The sequence below is a fragment of the Nuphar pumila genome, chromosome 5 (genome assembly GCF_984573655.1).
Source record: "Nuphar pumila chromosome 5, dmNupPumi1.hap1.1, whole genome shotgun sequence".
Taxonomy (NCBI): Eukaryota; Viridiplantae; Streptophyta; class Magnoliopsida; order Nymphaeales; family Nymphaeaceae; genus Nuphar; species Nuphar pumila.
The window spans coordinates 113135017-113156135 of NC_143253.1; the positions used below are offsets into that span (position 1 = coordinate 113135017).

A 21119-nucleotide genomic window follows, 5' to 3' on the forward strand; every position below is an offset into this window, starting at 1 on the left:
TGAGCCAAGCCCAGAAGAGCCTAGACTCAGCTTGTACCAAATCAGCTTTAAATCCTCGCGTCAGACCTTTGTCGTTCAACCTCTTGGCAGTTATCAACTATCAGATATGATTTTAATTGTAGCGGATTTATGGGTGGGCAACAGCCAGGTAGGCCCACAGGCTGGCTCCACTTGACCTGCTATGAGCCAGCCATAGGTCTTCACTTTGGATTTTGCCTCGGTGGAACCAGGCTTCTGGCTCAAACAGGCCCAGCTCAGCCCGTTTTAAACCAGATTAGCAGAGTTCTCAGAATCTTATTTGCTTTTCTTGACGATTTTAGTGGAAAGTGCACTTCCTACACACTTCTTTCTTGCTTCCTAATTGATTCATTTGCACTTCTTATTGCTTCCCTAATAAAGGTTTCTTATTCATTTCCACTCCCACTTATTGCTTATACATTTTCTTTTTCGCTTTTCACATGCTTCTACAATCACTACATAAAATATCTCACTTTCCACTTCATACTATTTTTTTAATTTTTTTTATGCTCACCTTCTCACTTTTGCTTCTATAGCCCTTGCAGATCGCACCGAGCACAGTCAAAATAATTTACTAGACCTGACCCGTCTCCAGTAACCATGATGCTAGGCAAAGAGAAACAGGCAAAAGCAAAAGATACTGGAGGATGAGACGATAATAATGGCAAACGCGCCATACCTTTGTTTTCTTCTACACTGAATCAGGACAGAAACCGCAACCGCCACCTCCAATTCCCCCTACACACAGTTTCAGTATCTAATCTTGGTTCCCCTTGCCAAAGCCTCTCTCTCTCTTGGATCATTGAAGAAAAAATAACCCCATCTCACTGACCACACATTGGCTGGCCTCTAATTGGCAAACACCCTTGAGCCCCAGACCACCCAGTTTCGACTGGCAAGCAATGCCATCCTTGGGTTTCGAACTTGTAATGTTTCATCAACTTGGTGACATTCACAGGTCGCCCCTACCAGATGAGGGGAGCCCTTGTGGTCTCTCTCTCTCTCTCTTAACTGATCAGAATTTTTAATTTTTATGAGATATTTTTAACTCCATATTTTTTTTTAAAAAAGAGCAAGTTTTTTCCACTACATGAAGCTGCTAACTGTCAGAATATCTGAAGGACATGAGATCCGGCAATCAAACAAATCCATGGGACTAAGATTCAAACGGAAGCACAGACCAAACAGATGCAAAGCATACACGACTAACAAAATATCATGACAAACTTAAGACCAAAATCTACTTCAGGCCTTTCAAAAAAGATTGTACTACTTCAGGAAACATAATTTCAAGGAAAAGAATATCTTAATAGCAACGGGAAACTAGAATAGTGTCTCAACAGTTTGCATGGAAACAGAAACTCAACCGTTCAAAAAACATTGCCTTCATCAACTTTCTTATGCTTTCATCCGTCCGTAAAACTTGGCCTTCTCCTCTGTTGTCTGGAAACGACCATGGCCAAAGTTGGACGAGGTGTCGATGAATTTGAGCTTGATCTCTTCCATGGCCACACGTGAAGTCTGCTTCAGCAACGACTGACGGAGTGTCACCACACGCTTCTTAGGACCGACGCAGCACCCCTTGATGAGAAGGTAATCGTCCTTCACCACACCATAGTGAGGGAACCCTCCCATAGGTGTAATATCCTTCTCAGTCCTGCACACAAAGATAAGAAACTGGATGGAAACTAGAAGAGGCAGAACCAGAAGCTTCCCAAACCTCAAAGATCACAATATAAGCATATGAGCTTCTTTCGTGCTTCTAAAACTTTATGAGAAACTTGAAAAACGATAAATTAACTTGCCTTGATATCGTGTCTTTCTCCCCTTAAAATAATGGCACTTTATTTCTTAAACTTTAAGTTTTTATTAAAAAATCAGCATATAACAAATTTTTTTTTGAAAGGAGAGCTGGGGTTAGGCAGACCCCTACCAGTTATATAACTATACCATCGAGTTTTGAACCTGCGACGTCCCAACACAAGGTGACGTGCACTAGCTGCTCCTACCAGACAAGCGGAACGTTGGTCTTCGATAAAATCACCTAAAATTCATTTCTTGAACACAAGTTTCATTTTTTGTCACATTTTACTGGCTTCTATTGTATATTACTCGTTTCAGTTATGCTTCCTAAACACTTCATGCTTTATGCAACACATCTCAGAACTGCATCATACTCGAGTAACTATGAGCAGAAGCACATAAAAAAAAACTAAGGCAGGCATTGCATAAAAAACAAACCTGTCAAACTCTGTGATGGCCGTATGGGATTCCTGTCCAGCCTTGCCCAGCTTGTAGATCTTTTTGTTTAGTTCTGTGCGGTGGTGATATCCATTCTGACCAGCCCTAGCAACGGTGAAAGAGACCCTAGCTGGGTGCCAAGCACCAATACAAGCCACCTTGCGAAGTCCACGGTGAGTCTTGCGAGGGAGGCGGGTAACACCCCAACGAGTCACAACTCCTTCGTAGCCCTTTCCCTTGGTGACACCGATAATATCAATCATCTCATCTTTCTGGAAAATAGCATCCACAGGGACTTGTTTCTCGAAGAACTTGTAAGCATAGTCAACCTTATCAGCCACGGTTCCACCGTTCACTTGGATCTCCATCAGGTGAGCTTTCTTCTGTTTCAGGCCCTTCATCTTCCTTATCTGCAGGATTGTAAGGGAGCTTTCAAGTAAGTTACGCAGCTCATTATCATAAAAAGAGAATGGAAGAAACAAAAAGAAAAAAGAAAAAAAGAAGAAATTGTAATGTGTAATCTAGGAACTGCAATAGAACTAAATAGCTACCATGATCACAAGCAAACTAAATTGTACCTGAGTGTGAGCCAGGACACGGACAACAGATGCATACTTTTTCATCTTCTCCAGCTCAGATTCAATCTCCTTCTTACCAGTTTCACTCTCATACTTCTTTGAGTACTTCGTAAATGCCTTCTTCTTGGACTTGTACCAGTTCTTGTAGAATCTCCTCCTTACCTCTTCGCTCAAGTGTTGTGCCCAAACTGTGTTCAATGTACGGAGGCCACGTGGTGTCTTGATATAACCAACAACTCCAACAACAATCATCGGAGGCGTTTCAACTATAGTCACCGCCTCACAAGTTTCCTTCTTATGAAGCTCTATGACAAGGATAACACTCATAAGAAATGATAATTATTTGTCAACACATTACTTTTCAGAATTGCACCAGAAAATGTTTGACAGACAAAATCTAAAACTCAAGTTTGCAAGCTTAACATGCAAATATAAGCCAATACAATTATAAAGAAAAAAAAAGAATTTGGCCACAAATATTAAAAAATGATTTCTAAACTAGATAATGGGAAATGATGAAATGTAGCTGAAAATAGTCAGAAATTACCACATCACGAATTATACTTGGAACCCTAATGTATACCAGCGAGGACGAGAAAGCTATAATGAGGTGACCATGGGTTCATGCTACTAACGGAGAAACAAAGAAGAAAAAGAGGGTAATATATTGGATTATTGAAGAAAGGAACCTAAGAGGGGATACACTGTCAATCCTAAATTACGCAATTGTACCCCTAAGGAAGAAAAGAATACACCAAGCCAGGAAAGTGGGGACAACACCCCCATTATGTGCAAGAATCCCTTAAAACTCCCAAAAAAAGTTTAACCTGTGTATTGAAAACCCTCTAAGCAGAAGCATATAAACATTGGAGCATGACTTTAAGATGTTTCCAAGTTTCAACTACCATGTTAGTTGAGCTCAGAACTTACATACATGTGCACGCTTTCTCTCTTCCCCAGAAGGTTTAACAGACTATTAATAAAAAACGCTGTAAACCCTGCCTCCCCTACTCACAAAAGGTGCTATTTCAGAAAAGACAACTAAACCAAGATAAACGGCAATTGGAAAAACTAAAAGAAGACTGAAAAATAAGATTTTCTTTTGAAGCCATGGTGGGGGATGGATCCTCGTGGGATCTGAACACAAGATCCTTTGGTTAAGACAGAATGACTACACAATCTAATAATAACATTAGAAACAAGTCTAACTGACAATGAAGCAAAACAACAATCATGTAACCAGTTTGAGGATTAATGAACTTACTTGATCCAGGCTTGTCCACCTCCCTGACAATGTGGGTCATTCCAGCCTTATATCCAAGAAAGGCAGTAAGCCGGCATGGCTTGCTTGGATCATCTCTTGGGAAAGACTTCACTAAAGCATTTCATAGATACAGAAAAACAAGAATAAAATGGTAAATCTGAGTACTATTAATGTCATGATCAATCAATTAAAGAAAAGAACAACAAAATATGGTGAAACTCCTTAAAGTACAATCACCTTATCTGTTGTGGAATACATTAATAATTTAATAGTAAGCATTAAATTTGTAAACAAACAATGGACAAGAAAAAGTTTTCACAGTTGTTTTGGTCCGGATGCAAACAAAATACTTCTATAGCAGAGAATTTAAACATATTAATGCATGCAGACATGACAAGAAAGTTAGTGTTCAATAGAAAGAGGATCTGATTTGACATTCAAGAAGTTACAAATAAGCCAAGGCCATGAATCTTGAATTCAAGGATCTTTGGCATATGGAAGAAACTAAATGTGGAAGACATGCTGAGATAAAGACCAAACAATAAGAAAACATACACACACCAGGGCATCTATTTACCTAATAAAAAAAACTAACAGTACAGCAGCATGTGCCCTTTCCTCGTTGGGTGGTTCAAATGATGCAAAGAAGACAATCCACACAAAAGAACCTGGGATACCAATGAAAACACCAACCACAACCTGAACTGGTGTCACATCAGTTCTAAGCATAGCATAGGTGTTCCCAACATTACCAAAAAAAAGTGTCAAAGGCACACAGCATATATGACCATGGAAACCTACAAATGATGGCACTTTGATCTAGTCAAGCAGGAGACCTACTTAAGAACGTTGCTCAACCCATCTGGTTTATACCATGGAAATCATAAAGGTAATGTGATGATGCTTCAACAACAGCATTGTTATAACATTTCCCAATATATCAATCAATAGATGAATCACACAGCATACCATAGTCATTTCCCTCAGTTGGACTCCAGTCAACTTGACTATGGCTTGGGAGGAACTGATGCATGAAAAATAGCATACGAGGAAAAGAATCATCACATATGAATTTGAATCAACAAAACAAACTAATTTTCATGTAACAAGGCATCAAAGACACAACAAGAAAGCTCTCTGAGATGGAACTGCAAACCAGAATCCAAATCAAGAGCTATACTTAAGTTCTCAGACAAGCCAAATTCCTATATAAGCCCCAGTTACACACTGATCAAAAGCTTAAATCTAAAGAACCAGCTTTCCTTTTTTTGCACACTCTTTCTTTCAGATCAATACCACTAGGATTTTGGGACTACCTGCATGTTCCATAACTAGGATGGATCTAAGTTACCTGATACAACTCACAAAAGAAGTAGACAAGATCGAGATTTTGTTGCGCTTGGGCAAAAAGATGAAAATGAAACAATTAACAGAAACATATTCTCTTACATGGTTCAATCTGTGATATCGGCAAGGAAAATAAGCAAAAAGCTACACACGATTAACTCAGATGTGATGGACAATACCATAGTTATGCAGTAAAAGGCGGCGCCTAGGTGCCTAGTCGGCCTAGGCACAGGTCCAAAGGCTAGTCAACTGTGTCTAGGCGCTGGACCATGAAAGAATATGAATGGGGGGTTGGGGTTTAAAAAACTTAAGCCCCCCTTGCTCACCCGTTTTTCGCCTCTCTCTCTCTCTCCTCTGTTTTTTCTTCCTCTTCTCTTCTTCTTGCCCCCTCTTTGTTCTTTCCTTCTTCTCTGCCCACAGCTTCTTCCTTTTTCTCTTCTCCACAACCCTTCTTCTTCTTCTTCTTTTCCCCTCTGCCCTCTGCTTCATTTTTTCTCGTCTTCTTTTCCCCTCTTCTTCCCTCCACTACCCTCTTCTTTTTCTTCTTCTTTTCCTCTTTTTCTTCTCCCCATTCTTGTTCTTCTTCCTCCTGTTCGGCTAACAGACAGAGAGGGAAACAGAGAGGCTGAATACACACATATATATTTTACTGTTTATATATTCCATGTTTCTTTGAATGCATTTTCTGTGAAAGACTTAAAGCATGGTTTTTTGTTGCTTGCTTCCTTATTTGATATATATATATATATGATCCTTTGAATGCATGATAAAGACTTAAAGTTTCTTGCTTGTTTATTCAATTGTTCTTAATTAATTTTTTTAGTAGGTTATGTAATGTAATGGTTTTATAATGTTTGACAACATGTTATTTTTTGCCTAATGCTTATTGTTGATTGATTTTATGTTACATACATGTTTGTTATTAATTTTAGCAGTTCATTTGCATATTTTGTGTATTTTTTATTTTTGAAAAAATTTCAAAAACACACCTAAGTTATAAGAGTAGATAAAAAACACATCTAAGTTTTGAAAAAAGTTAAAAACACACCTAAACTTTTCTATGGTTAATAAAAAGTCCAAACTTTACTTCTCTCAAAGTTGAAGTTAGATTGTATGCTGTAATTACCATTTTCACTGTCAATAACAGAGTGGGTGCTTTAGTTAATCTCCATCCAATTTTTGGAAGTAAACTTTGCCATTTAACGGTTTAATTTGTTCAGTATTGCTTTATCTCTTCATGAATACCTTTCTTTCTTCAACTATTTGTTCCTTCACTCGCACTAAAAAAAATTACAGAAAATGAGTCCATTGTGGATTGGAGTAGAGAAGATCTATGTAGTCAAAAAATTTAGGTGGTGCCTAGTCGGTAGACCCCTAAAAAGACTAGTCGATGACTAGGTGGGACTAGTTGGTACCCCGAGTAGAATATAAAAAAATATATAAAATATACATAAAAATATGTTTTATTCTTTTACTAACAAGATGTTTTCATTACACACATGCTTTCACAAAATATACTAATATACATATATAGTTATACACACACACACACACACACACACACATATATATATATATATAACACATTCAGTATATGCTTTCAGCCTTTCACAGAAGCACAATACACAAATAAATAAATAACATATTATATAGTCCATAATACTAAACACGATTTCAGGCTTTTATAGAAAAAATCATCAGAAACAATGTAACACACGCATATATAAAAAACATAATCAATTAAAATTAATTGTGCATGCCTTCAATGTTTTACAGAAAAAATCCCAAAAGCAAATTAATACACACAAATATATATATATATATATATATATATAAAATCATGTTTTCATCATTTCACAGAACAAATCACACAAACACATGCACATATATAATTATATATATACAAAAAATAACATTATATATATAATAATAATAATAAATAAACTGCCCTCATGTCTAGGCAGGGGTAGCATAGTTGCCGACTAGGAGCCTTAGTCCGTGCCTAGTCGGCAAAATTGGTACCTTTTAGGTATCCACCTAGGAATTGCAAATCCTAGGCATTTAACTTGCGCTTAGATTGACTAGGCAGACTAGTCGGAGGTTTTGACTACATAGGAGAAGATAGATGTGGTGGGCAATAGCAGGGAAAGAAGAGAGGCATGGTGGAAGAAATGAAAACATGGTGGTGGATGGAAAGCAAATGGTGATGGTGGTAGGAGAAGGAGAACAAAGTGGGGATGGTTGGTGATAGAAAAAAGGGTGAAAAAAGGCAGTGGTGGTGGTCAGCAATGAAAAATAAAAAAAAGGTGGTTGGTGGTGGTGGTGGTGGTCACCAATGAAAAATAAAAAAAGGGTGGTTAGCGGTTAGTGGTGGTGGTGGTGGTGGTAGTAGTAGGAAAGGTGAGAAGAGGTGGTGGTGATGGTAGAGGCTGCAGAAAGGAGAAGATTTAGTAGGCTATAGTGGTGGGAGAGAGAGAGAGAGGGCAACATAGATTTAGGTGTGTTTTTAATATTTTTCAAAACTTAGGTGTGTTTTTTAGTAACACTAATAACTTGCGTGTTTTTTGAAAAATTCCATTTATTTTTTTAATGGGGGTAGCGCCTAGTCCCCGACTAGTCTTTTTAGGGGTTCACAGAAGAACCAACCAAGGAAGAAGAAAAACAAGAGCAAATTCGTGAAATCTATTGCAAAAAAATGATGATGATTAAACAAAGAGCAGAAATTAGTTCCATGGCTCCCGTTCATGACATCGGCAAGCAAAACAAACAAAATCTACACATATCTCATTCAGAGATGATTGAAAGCGACAGCATAAATGCACAAATCAAACAAGGAGAAGGGAGAAGATAACCTTTTAAATGGGGGTACCGCCTAGTCCCCGACTAGTCTTTTTAGGGGTTCACCGAAGAACCAACCAAGGAAGAAGAAAAACAAGAGCAAATTCGCGAAATTTATTGCAAAAAAAAAATGATAATGATGAAACAAGGAGCAGAAATTAGTTCCATGGCTCCCGTTCATGATATCGGCAAGCAAAACAAACAAAATCTACACAGATCTCATTCAGAGCTGATTGAAAGCGACAGCATAAATGCACAAACCAAACAAGGAGAAGGAAGAAGATAACCACACGATTTATCAAACAAAAACGATGGAAGCGAAACGATTAGCGGAAATGTGTTTCCTAACTTAGTTTCGATTTGTGAAATCAAGAAGGAAAATGAGCAAAACCTACATGAACTTGCACTTAGAGATGACGGAAGACCACAGCATAAATAGAAGAACCCACCAAGGAGAAAGAAGAGGAAGAAGAGTTAAATAAAAAAACACAAAATTTATCGTAAAACGATCAAATGAAACGACTACCAGAAACACGTTCCCTGCCACGGCTTGAATTCGCGATATCAACAAGGAAAAAAAGGAAAAAACTGAACAGATTTTCCCTCAGAGACAACGAAAATCGATGCCTTAAAAGGAAGAAGAAGCAACCAAACAACGAGAATAAGATGCAGACGAAGTAGAGAAGAAATAAGGATTTTGGTAGTCTTGAGATTTCACCTTTGCCGCGGTGGCGAGAGGCCCTTTTCCTCGGGAGGAACCCAAGAGAGCCATGCCTCGGGTGCTCAAACTTCCTGTGAGACATCGCTCCCCTTCTCTCCCTCTCCCTCTCAGGGTAATGGCTCCGCCACGCTCTGAGAGATAGATATATGTGAGAGGAAAACCCTAGGGTTTCGTTTTCTCCCAATAGTTTTAGGATCACATGGTTCGGGTCATGCTCAACCCGATGTTGGCTCCGAAAAATGTGATCCGGATCATACTTGGATTTCGCAGTAGAGTCTGGGGTCTAGATAAGGTGTGAAACCCTGTGTTTAGGGGGTGTCAATGGGTCGGATCTGGTTTGGACCCACTTTGAGCCGAATCTAGATCTAACTTTCAGGTGCTGGTACTAGGTTCAGATCCGAGGTCTGATCAGACCTACCATAAAAAACCATAATCGAGTCCATACCTAATGCAATATTATATTTTTATCTTTTTTTGCATTGAAAATCTGCAGTTTTTTTTTTTACCAGATATCTCTTGAGCCCCATGTGGCAAAGGGATTTGAACCTGGCCTTCAGCTTGGCACATGACCCCGCTTACCACATGGTATACCATCACGGTGGTGAAAATATGCAGATCTTAGTCCAACCTTAATATATGGAGCTGATTTGTGAAGTTTCATACCAGACCCAGATCCCATTAAGGTTCGACTAAAATGATCTCAGTCGAACCTTAATGGGATCTGGGTCTGGTATGAAACTTCACAAATCATACCTGGCTCCATATATTAATTTGATCATTAAGGTTCGACCCGAATTCTAATCGGGCTTCTTTCTTTATCACCAGACCCTGACCCTGTGGGGCTCGGTATGGGTCGAGTCTGATCAAACTCGAGCTTTTGACACCCTACCTAAGTCGCCATGACCGGGCATAACCTAATAGGACCATATTTGTTTATTTGATTCTTTGTTTTGGTATATATATATATATATATATTTTGAAAGGCAAGCTGATCCCTATCAAAACAACAGCCGCCCATGTGGCAGAGGGATTTGATACTGAGCCTTCAGCTTGACACAGGACCCCGCTTACCACATGGGATACCACCTCGGTGGTAAGCTAAAATATGTATTACCAAACTGAAAAGCTGGGTTTGTCCAAATTTAGTGAAGAGAGATAACTAAATCCATTTTTTTTATATTTACACAAAGAACCCACCCCCATGATCAGAGACATAGCCACGCTGACTCTGCCTGTCGTACTTACAATCACTATCCTGACAGCGTAAAACTCTGTAGGCTTACCCCTTGCTCCCAAAAAGTCATCGTCGCTGCCGCTGCCGCTGCCGCTGCCGCTCATGGGGAACCTACACCGCTTGCCTAGTGGCCAAGGCCCCATCCAACTAAGCCAAACCCTTTGGGGCTGAGTACCACAACCGTTTACATTGCTAACAGCGTGTTTGAGAGTCTTCAAGCTTGGCTGGTTCTTGATATAACCCATATTGGACTTGGTAATTGTTTTATTATAATTTTAAGTAACATATATTTGTTTAATATTTATTATATTAAAGCACAGTTATTTGTTTCATCTAGTCATTAATAACTTGATTATTTTTAGATAATAGTAGATAAAAACAAAGCTTGTAGCGAGTCCTATTGCCGTTCAGTTTAATAGCTTATGTACATAGCTAAATTGAAAAATGGGCAGGGATCTTGCTTAAACATCTGAATTTTGAGTAGTTATTAACACCCTTTATTGGGTGGGATGAGGTTCATTAAACCGTTCTCTTAAGGAACAGTGGATCAGCATTTGCCAAAGTAGTTGAATATTATCAAGAATCGTTATGAGTCTATAGTTTTATGCCACAAAGATCAATAATGGGAAGACATTTGTTGTTAATCGGTTGATTCATATACAAAATTGAGTTGATTCTGCTAATTTTTTTAAAATAGTTTCAGTTATGGGTGTCTTGAATTTTGGACCCGATCCACGAGCTTCGCTGATTTAATTTAAATGACCCATATGAGATTCATTAGTACTGCGAAGAAGGGCTACCCTTCCATCATAAGGCTTATTTTTTATTTTTTTAAAAGGTAAGCTGGGGTTAGGCAGACCCCTATCAGATATCTCTTAAGCCCTATGTGGCAGAGGGATTCGAACCTGGGCCTTCAGCTTATTTACTTGAGCTTGAGGCACAGGCATAGGTGGAATAAGGATGGGGCTTTGCTTTAGCATATACAATAAAAGTCATAGCAATGATGTTTCACACAAGCAACATAAAAAATGAAGCATGAAATGAACAAAGAACTTTCTCTCAAAAAAAAAAAGAAATGAAGAGAGAACTTTACAATAAAAAACCTCTTGTTATTTGGGCATATTTAATGGTGTTAAAATATCTTGGCTGACATTGGTTTCTATTTTTCCACTCAAGTAGGGGGTGTCAACAGCTCGGGTTTGGTTCGGACCAGGTCAAACCAGACTTGAACCAAATTTTTGGGTATGGTATTGGGTATGTGTATAATCGGGTCTACTATAACAAAAACAATACCCAGACCCGATAAGAACTACATGAACTAGACTGAGGTAAAATAATAATTTTTATCAATTTTACATTGAAAATTTGCGGGTCTTAATCCAAACTCGGGTCAGGCCCGGGTCTGGTATAAAACTTCACAAACTATACTCAGGTCCATGTATTAATTGGTCTGGACCCAGGTCTTAATCGGGTCTTCTTATTTGTTTGGATCCTATAGGGTTTGGTCACCCCTAACTAAGGATAGCCCCCCTTCCATTATAATTGAAAGAAGGAACTACAATTCAATGAGTACATCCCAATTGGGAGGCTTATCAACCCACAAGAAGCCCTCTTCATCGTAGTGAACTCTATCCAACAAAAAACAAATCGAAGATGAAGGATTGTGCACGTAAATGAAACTAGTAAAAAGGATGTCCTCTGGACAAAAGGACAGTAAAAGGCAAAGGATGTCCTCTGGACAAAAGGACAGTAAAAGGCGTCGAGCCTTGTTCTGAACAACTGTCAACCAATGTATCCAAAAGGAATCGTTGGAGAAAATAGAGAGAGGCTTAGGATAAAGTCTCACCATGTGAGACTGGGAGCAGAACATGCAGGTCGGAGATCAAAAGTTCAGACGAGACTTATTGAGCACTAGCGAGCAAGTAATGGCTGGAAGCAGATCTGAGTGCAAAGACAATTCGAGTACTGGATCACACCTTGACTAAAGCCACCTACAGATTAAGCTCACACAGATTAGGAGGTGGTCAGGAGTTTGGTGCCAAACCGTACTTAATCCAGTTCTTAACAAAAGGCAAGGATTGTTGGTTCCATGAAAGCTTAAGTATATTAGCCGAACAGGCACTTCAGACCTCGTTTGCAATTGATGGGATGGTGTAGCATGCTTGATCATGAGAAATATTGTTGCAAACAATCCAGATCTTCCAAATAAGAATATGAAGATTTTGATCGATGCCAACTGCGTCAAAGCCAAGAGGAAGAAAATTTAACAGAAAACCAGCACTGAAGTTCATGAAGAAATGGACTTGAGGGATAGCAACTCCTGAACTTGGAGATGATCTTCCAAATGGCCACAACCATAGGATAGTTAATGAATAGGTGTTGCACCGATTCCTCTTGACTTTTACACAAATAGCAACGATTTGGTAAATGAAATACCACACGCTTTAAGCAGACTGATAAGGCGATTTAAGCAAGCAAGGTAAAGAGTCCAAGCAGCAGACGGATGTTAGTTCTTACAGCAAACAAGACGTGGCCATGAAATATTAGAATGATGCAAACAAACTTCATCCCAAACAAGCCTACGTGAGATGGATATGCAATAGTTGCCTTTCCAAACAAGTGCATCCTTACTATCAGAATGGACCAGCTTGTCGAAAAAAGCAGTTGCAGGAATCAATGAGCAAAAGTGATCAAAATGATTATAGAAATAGATAGCATCCTTCACCGAAAAGTGAAAATGTGAAGAAATTTGACCATAGGAAAAAACATTAATCTATGGCAGCAAAATATTTGATAACCATGGATCTATCCAAAATTTAATTAACTCACTATCGCCCCATGACCAAGATGCAACAGAACTATGGCGCACACCCCACAGAATGCTCTTCCAAGCCCACGAGCCACAAACATAAGAACCATATGACTCATCGTCAGCAAAAGAAAAGAGAGGTGACCGGGTCTTTGAAGTTTGAACCTATGAAGGTTGGGAGGTGAAATTTGTTATTTTGATATTGCATAGCTAATCCTCCTTGAAAGACATTCAATGAGGATAAGAAATAAGGAGAGATAGTGTCACCTTGGTGAAGGCCACATGAGCTACTAAAGTAAGACCTAGGAGATTCATTGATTGTTATAGAGAAGGTGAGCGATGTAACACAGAGCATAATTTTGTTAATCCATTGTTGGTGAAAACCCAAAAGAGGCATTTCTCAGAAAGTCCCATCATAAGCCTTTGACAAGTCAAGCTTGAGGCAAAGAGCAGGGGCATGGTGGGTGACATTTGAGTGAATAATAATGCTTTCTTCTCTCCCTACAGGAAAAAAAGGATTTTACTGGTGCAGAAATAGCGCCAGTGAAAACATTTAATGGCGCAAACTTGCGCCAGTAAAGATCTCGCCGGTAATATATTTTACTGGCGCAGTTGACATTAGCCAGTTGAATGGATTTTTACTGACGAAAAGTTTGTGCCAGTAAAAAAATTTCCATGGCGTAGACTTGCGTCAGTGAATATTCTAAGCACAGCAAACGGATTTTCACTGGCACAGTTTTGCACCAGTAAAAATAATGTTCACTGGTGCAGTTAGTGCGCCAGTAAAACATTTACATGTAAAAAACAAAATTAACATTTACGTGATCACCGCAGGAAGATCCAAACATAGAGTTTCAGGCGACCATCAACTTCCCTTTCCACTGTTGCAGTCGGCTTTTCTTTATTCAACAGAATCTGAGGAACATGGCAATGACAAAGTTATGCATAAGAATTAATATCGATATTGAAACAAGCCTTCATCCACAAACTAACTGCAATATTTAAAGTACATATAAAGATGCTTAACAACAAGCAAAATCAATAAATCTAGCAGGTGTCCACTACCACTCGATAGGCTTCAGCAAATATGAAGGCGCAGGAGCAGAATAAATGGAGCCCAAGGTAAAAAGAGAGGTGTAGTATACATATGTACATTCAAACAAATATGCAAGCATAAGTAGAAAGTGCATATATGGTAATGCTTCCAGCAAGACAATTTCTTATGAGAAAATTTTTAGAACCCACAAACAGTATCAGCTGTGTGAATTTTCCAAATTATGTATCATAGAGATACAACCCTAGTGTTTTACATAGACCTAGTTATTTAGGTCTGAATGGAAACCCTAGTGTATGAAGCACTACCTTTCACATCTATCTTTTGCCTTACCCCTCCTGAAGGCATAATCTTCCCACTAGAGCAGGCACATATTCTACCAATTATTATGCACTTTCAGACTCTTTCTTTCTTTCTTTTTTAATAACTTTTGGTTGATGAAGTTAGTCTAGAACATGTCCAATATACCAAATGTTATCATTCTTTGACCATATAAAATATTTAAAGCAAAGCATTACCAGTGTATACTAGTCATGGCCCACCCAAAAACCACAACCAGCACTCTAGGTGTTATATAATGAAATTACAAGAGACATCCTTATTGTAAAATGCCAAAACATAGTAGGAGTCAGTTTACAGTCGATCCCTCACCACTGAAACAGTGATTTTTAATGCAACAATCTATAGTAATAAATTTCTTTGTCAATTTAGCTTGCACCCATATGAAAGATAAAAGGCACTCAACCTGGTCATTAAATCAGCAGTTGTTTGAGCAGACATTCTCATTAATAACCTCTAGATCAAATACTATTAAGCCTCTGGTTAAGGAGCATACCAATCAACCAAACATACCAGGAAAAAAATTTGGATTTGGCATGCATTCATCCAAAAATAACTGCACATTGCTTGGGTCATGTTCGTATCAAACCTGACCCATTGGGTACCAATCCACAAAAAGATGTATTGAAAAAGGATAAATTTAAGAAAGAGGAAACTCCGAAAGAACTCATCCCATGAAAAACAAGCAAAGCAATATCGTGAAAAAAAATGAATCAAAAAAAGAAAGAAGAAATTTAAATGCATGTTCATCAAAAATAAGAAAGAAGAATATTCCCAAAAAACATATCCTTTTAACAAAAAAGGAAAACTCCGAGCACAGAAATCTTGAAACAGAGGGAATCGAAATTACCCATCTTCTAAAAGTTTTGCAACATAACGAAAACTTAACTATAGAAATCAAATGCAACAAATTATAAACCAAAAGACTTAAATGCCAAATGTAATTACAATACTCAGATGAAAAAAAACCCCACTAATTAATGCCTGAACTTGTAATGCAACGAGGCATATTAATATTGCCATTAAGCTTCAGAATTGACACTAACATATCTAGCAACCATGGTATGACTTTGTATTTACAAAACTCATAGTAAACTAACATAAAAAAAACACGACACTTCAACTTCCAGCATACGTTTCCCGCAGCTATAATGCCATAAGGGAGAATTTTTTTTACTAGGATCCAAAATGGGAGAGACATGTTTCTCCCATTCAATTCAAAGTTTTTTAATGTAACACCCCAAATTTTAAGTCCCTAAAATTGTGGATTTTTTTAAATGTTTTTAAATTCTTTTATGAAATTACAGCAAAAAATCAACGGGAGTAAAACTTGGCGCGTTACTTTTTCCTTTACATTCGTCCTGGCATTTGAACTTAGAAATTTAAACATCCATAATTGAAATAAATGATTTCACATGTTCATCGTTAATAATAAAATCAATTTATATATCAGAGTTCTGAACAACTGATATGCCTTTATTCATTAACTTTGAAGGTTTGGAAAATGTATAATTCGGTTTCCATCGCAACCTCCCACCATCGCATGCAAATTCACCCACTTCCTGAAAAATATTATAAATTCATAGGGTCAGACAAAACATGTCTCAGTAGGGCAGAGCTATACTAAACATGTAATCTAGAATTTATAAGCAGGAATCTCTTCAGACTTTCATGCATGTACCAATTCAAATACGATGAGGTTCACCAAATATAGCAAATATCTCAAGTAAACTTGAAATTACCAAAAGTTAACATTTATTCATCAATCATTAAACTTAATCAAGCAAAAATTCATGAATAGTTAAAAATGTATGAACTTACCAATGCAAAAGCTCTTTATACGCATGAATCAATTCTTATTTTTAATTAAATTTTCTTTTTTATATGATGCATGTGATGCTTATTCAATGCACATACATTTAGGTTTTAATTCTTAGCCTTGTGGGTATGAATATATGCATATACCAAGTGAAGGACCATGACATAGGAGTATTTTTATACAAGGGTAACTTTGGCCTCGTTTGTGGTACCTTTCACCAATTCGGGTGCGGGACGACAAGAGCAAGAGAGACTCCCAACACAACTAACCCAATGCATCTGATTTCTCTCATGAGTTCCATACCCTCTACGTTGCAGTCTTTACAGAGGTTTTCTCTTATCTTCATGGGTGAGAATAGAGCAACCTTTCATGCTCAAAATATATTTTCATGAAGCCATTAGTACCGGTTACCCCTCTTTGCAAGCCATTGCTTTAGTGTAATGGTTTCACTTATATGCATTAATTTCTCACTTGTAATACCATAACAGAATTCATAAAAACTGATTTGGTCACTTCGAGACCAATGAATGCAAGTTTTGAATAGGGCATTTAATCACCTACTCATACTTCTTACTTAGTAAACATGTGCACATGTACACAACCATCATGATAAACTTCCATATCTCTGCATAAATAACATCAATTATAATGAAGAAATCATACATATCATATTGTGCAGTTTCAGAATTCTATTAACCCAATTTTGAAAAATCTACTGAGAATTTCAAACACTGAATTGCACTTTCTCAATTTTACTGTGAATACACATATGCCTCATGAAAACAATCCAAGAAATAGAACTTAAAAATTCGTTATAATAAAATCAGGAAAATTCTGGAACTAAGCCTTGTTCAGGAAAGATATAAGACAAACTTGTTATCTGCAGAAATTTTTTCTGATTTGGAGAATTTCTCTAGACCTACAGATAAATCTTTTTATAAAACCATTTTTACAGGATCTTGTATATATTATCATTCACCCAGATTTTTCTTGATTTATTTTGATCAGTCTTGGCTAGATATTTAGAATTACTAAAACCATAAGTCGGAACAGTCCTATAGACAGAGCAAAATATATGTGCTCTATTGCAAGAAACGGTTTGGCCTCAATACTGATCCAAACGAAGCAAGATAAGACTCTAAATTTAATCCCTAGATGTGTAGAATACTCTAGTATTTTTATTTGAATTTATTAGCTTCATTATTACTGAGATATTTATTTTTTCTAAAAAAAGTCAAGATAAAAAATGAGGACAAGAAAGAACAAGATTCAAACTTATGCAAAATTCATCAAGAAAGAACAAGACTCAAGAATACATAAACTCATAAATTTTGATGCTCTAAACATGATAACATCATCATATAATGCATACTTGAACAAATTCATGCTAATCTTTGCTAAACAATAGAATACACCATTCAAACATTATAAATCCATCAAAATATATCATACATGCTTACATCTATGAAAGAATCATACAAAACCCTAAATAATCATGAAATATGAAATATTTATGCAATGACAAGCTATTCAATCATGCTAAACTTAAAATAATCTTTTCTAGATGCTTAAATCACCTTTTTTTAGCAAGAACATCTAAAACCTTACATTTAGGGATCGATTGTTAAACCAGTCCCAAATTTATGAAAATCCTTACTCTATCTAACTGTTACAGAGGCTATAAAACTTTTTCTATATGATAGACAAATCTAAAAAAATTCAATTTGTAAGAAACTTTGACAACTTTTCGATGCCAAAAACGGTTTCTAAAAACTCATCTGTATGAGGGAGTTATGAAAGTTTTGGTGCAGACCTGCACTTTTTTGTTTCGACTATCACAGATTCGTGCTCACTCCATGAACAGAGACCAAAATTTTATAGTAGATGCAAAATTTTGTTAGATTTTTGATGCAAAATTGATCGTTAAAACTCATCCAAATGAGAGAAATACGAGTGATTTATCGATCGGGTGTCAAGCCAAAAATATGATGCCAAAAATTATTCTGAGAAACTCGAATTACAAAACATGTATTTTCTCATAAAAACGACCATATAAATCACTCAATTTTTTACAGAATATCAATATTATTATAATCTACTAACTCAAATCAAAATATTCAGAAAAACAATCAAGTAACATGCATATTTTATAGTTTTTATGATTTTATTTTTTGAGAAAATCAGTTTTGAGAGAAAATGATTTTTAGAGGGGTTTTCTTCTGAAAACCCCTTTCAATCACATGATTAGACAACCCTAACTTGAACCCACATGTAGGAGGCATGGTTTAGGGCCTGTACTTATGAAAAAATGAAGAAATTCATACCCACGAATTCCAGATTATGTGTATAGTATAAAACCCCCTACCTTATTGATGAAAATTGATTATATGAGTGTAGATGGCTCTCCTCATGCAAACCGGCCGTTCCACCCAAACAATGGCCTCACTCATGACTTTTCTATGATTTGTTCACGTATGTAAAAGCCTCCCTTGCTAAGCCAAGGTGAGAAAATCCAACATTTTTGGTGTAGAGAAGCAAGAGAGAGAAAATAGTCGTTCTTGGGAGAAGAGAGAGACTTTTGGGGAAAATACAAGAGGAGAATAAAGGGGGCATGAACTCCTCTATTTATAGATTTAGGTTTTTGGATCAAGGGCTGAAGTTAATTCTAGCCCTTGTTCTTGGGTCTAGAATAGAGTTTCAAATCTCTTCACTTTATCTTGCTTGCCAAGTAAGCAAGTTGACTAGTCAAATTAGAGTTTTGATTTCTTTTAGAGTCCTTCCTTCTTAGTCCAGCCCATACCCTCAAATGGGACTCTCTTGAGGTGAATCCATCCCTTATGGGACCCTCTAGATTGACGTCCCCACCTTATGGGGTTGTTTTGAAAAAAACAAACTTTTAATTTTTTGTTGGTAACTAATTTTCTAACATGTTTTTAAAGTTTTATATTTTATTGTTGTGTCATGTTTTTAAACTTCTATATTGGAGTGCCACATAGGATGGGACGGCCCACCTATGAATTCCTACCAAATTATTAAATTTAATTAATTTCTGAGTTTCATTCCATTAAATAGAATTTCTAATTAATTCAAACTAAATACAAATTCAATTCCTCTCATATTTAAATATGAAATTACATGAAGTGACAATAAATGAACTTAAATTTAGGCCTTAACTCAATTACATATCACTTACTAAAGTTCAAAAACCCTTATATTTATTTAAATATTCCATTAGAAGATAATTTAAATTCTTTAGAAATAATTTTTAAGAAATTTGATTTCAATAGGATCAACTAGACCCTTGGGCATACAGGGTATTTTTCTCACACTTAAAATTTTTCTCTAAATCGTACAACTCTATAACACAGTGCCTACCAAAATTTTAAAAATTTTGATTTACCAATCCATAGAGAAAATATGAAAATTCAAGAAAATTCCTCAAAAAATTATGGATATTACATCATACCCCCTTAAAGAATTTTTTCCTCAAAATTTGGTTAAGGTTACGTATCGAATATGCATGAATGTTTTGCTCTCATGTTTGCTTCGAGCTCTCAAGCACACTCTTCGAGCCCATGGTGCTGCCATCGAACCTTCACTAATAGAATCGTCTTATGTTGTAGCACCTGATCTCATCAATCAACTATCTTAATAGGGTGTTCTTCAAACATAAGGTCCTTCTGTACTTCTACCTCATCATACTAGATGATGCGTGTAAGGTCGATACATACCTTCTCAACATCGACACGAGAAAGACATCATGGATGTTTGAGAACTGAAGAGGGAGTGCTAGTCTATATGTTGCACCTTCGATCCTTTCGAAGATGAGGAAATGTCCTACATACCTCAGGCTCAACTTCACTTTCTTGTCAAATCGAAATACACTTTTCGTAGGTGATACTCTGACAAATACATGATCTCCCACATTGAAAGTAACCTCTCAACGCTTTGAATCTACGTAGCTCTTCTGACGCCTCTGAGCAGTCAGAAGTCTTTTATGAATCAACTATACTTGATCCATGTAATGTTGCAAAACTATAGGTGATTTGATCACTCAATTACCAACCCCACTCCAACAAATAGGGGACCTACAGGGTCATTCGTATAATGCCTCATAAGGAGCCATGTCGATACTCGAATGATAATTATTGTTGTAAGTGAACTTGGCTAACTTTAAATGCTTACTCCAATCACCTTTTCACTCTAAGGCACAAGATCACAACATGTCCTCCAAGGTCTGGATAGTCCTTTCTGACTGTCTCTCTGTCTATGGGTGAAAGGTTGTGCTAAACTTAAGCTTTGTTACCAAAGCTTTCTGAAGTTGCCCCCAAAATTTTGACATAAATCTTGGATCTCTGTCAGAAATTATCCAAACTGATACTCAATGTAACCTGACGATCTCATCAACGTACAAATCTGCTAAACTCTCTAGTGTCGGGTTTGCCCTGATCGATACAAAGTGTGCCAATTTCGTAAGGCGATCCACAATTACCCATATAGTATCATACTGCCGGCATGTCTTCGGCAAACCTACCATAAAGTCCATGGTAATATCTGATAATGCATATATTTTATCTTTTATTCATACTATTTTATGCATGATCCATTAAAAATCGCATTAAAAATCCAGTCTTATCTTTATTTTTGAGAAACTGCTTTAAAATTGAAAATACAGGAAAATCACACATTTCAGAGCCCATCCTGTGTTTTTTAGTGTTTTACCTCATTTAGAATTTTCTAACTTATAGTTTAATTAGATTAAAAGTTTGTGAATTAATTTAAATTAGTTTGGAAGTAGTTTTTATGGAAAACACGTTTTCAAAGGAAGAACTGTTTTGGAATTTCTAAAAATTCTTT

The 21119-nt window shown here is 36.9% G+C and overlaps 1 protein-coding gene across 1 annotated transcript; it reads right to left on the reverse strand.

Annotated features, from left to right (window-relative positions):
- Positions 1-1249: 1249 nt before the first annotated feature.
- LOC149838187 (large ribosomal subunit protein uL3) lies at positions 1250-9166 on the reverse strand. The gene is made up of 5 exons (XM_090006438.1): positions 9005-9166; positions 4102-4212; positions 2838-3142; positions 2260-2669; positions 1250-1675 (listed from the first exon to the last, which is right to left on the reverse strand). The coding sequence occupies exons 1-5, from the start codon at positions 9087-9089 to the stop codon at positions 1417-1419; spliced, it is 1170 nt and encodes a 389-aa protein (XP_089862564.1). The 5' UTR covers positions 9090-9166; the 3' UTR covers positions 1250-1416.
- Positions 9167-21119: the final 11953 nt, after the last annotated feature.

Excerpts from the sequence above, each read along its gene's own strand:
- LOC149838187 (XM_090006438.1), bottom strand. The coding sequence starts at position 9,089 with ATGTCTCACAGGAAGTTTGAGCACCCGAGGCATGGCTCTCTTGGGTTC. Across the intron at positions 4,213-9,004 it reads CTCTCGCCACCGCGGCAAAG|TGAAGTCTTTCCCAAGAGAT; the intron begins GTGAAATCTCAA and ends GAAATGCTTTAG. Across the intron at positions 3,143-4,101 it reads GGTGGACAAGCCTGGATCAA|AGCTTCATAAGAAGGAAACT; the intron begins GTAAGTTCATTA and ends TCCTTGTCATAG.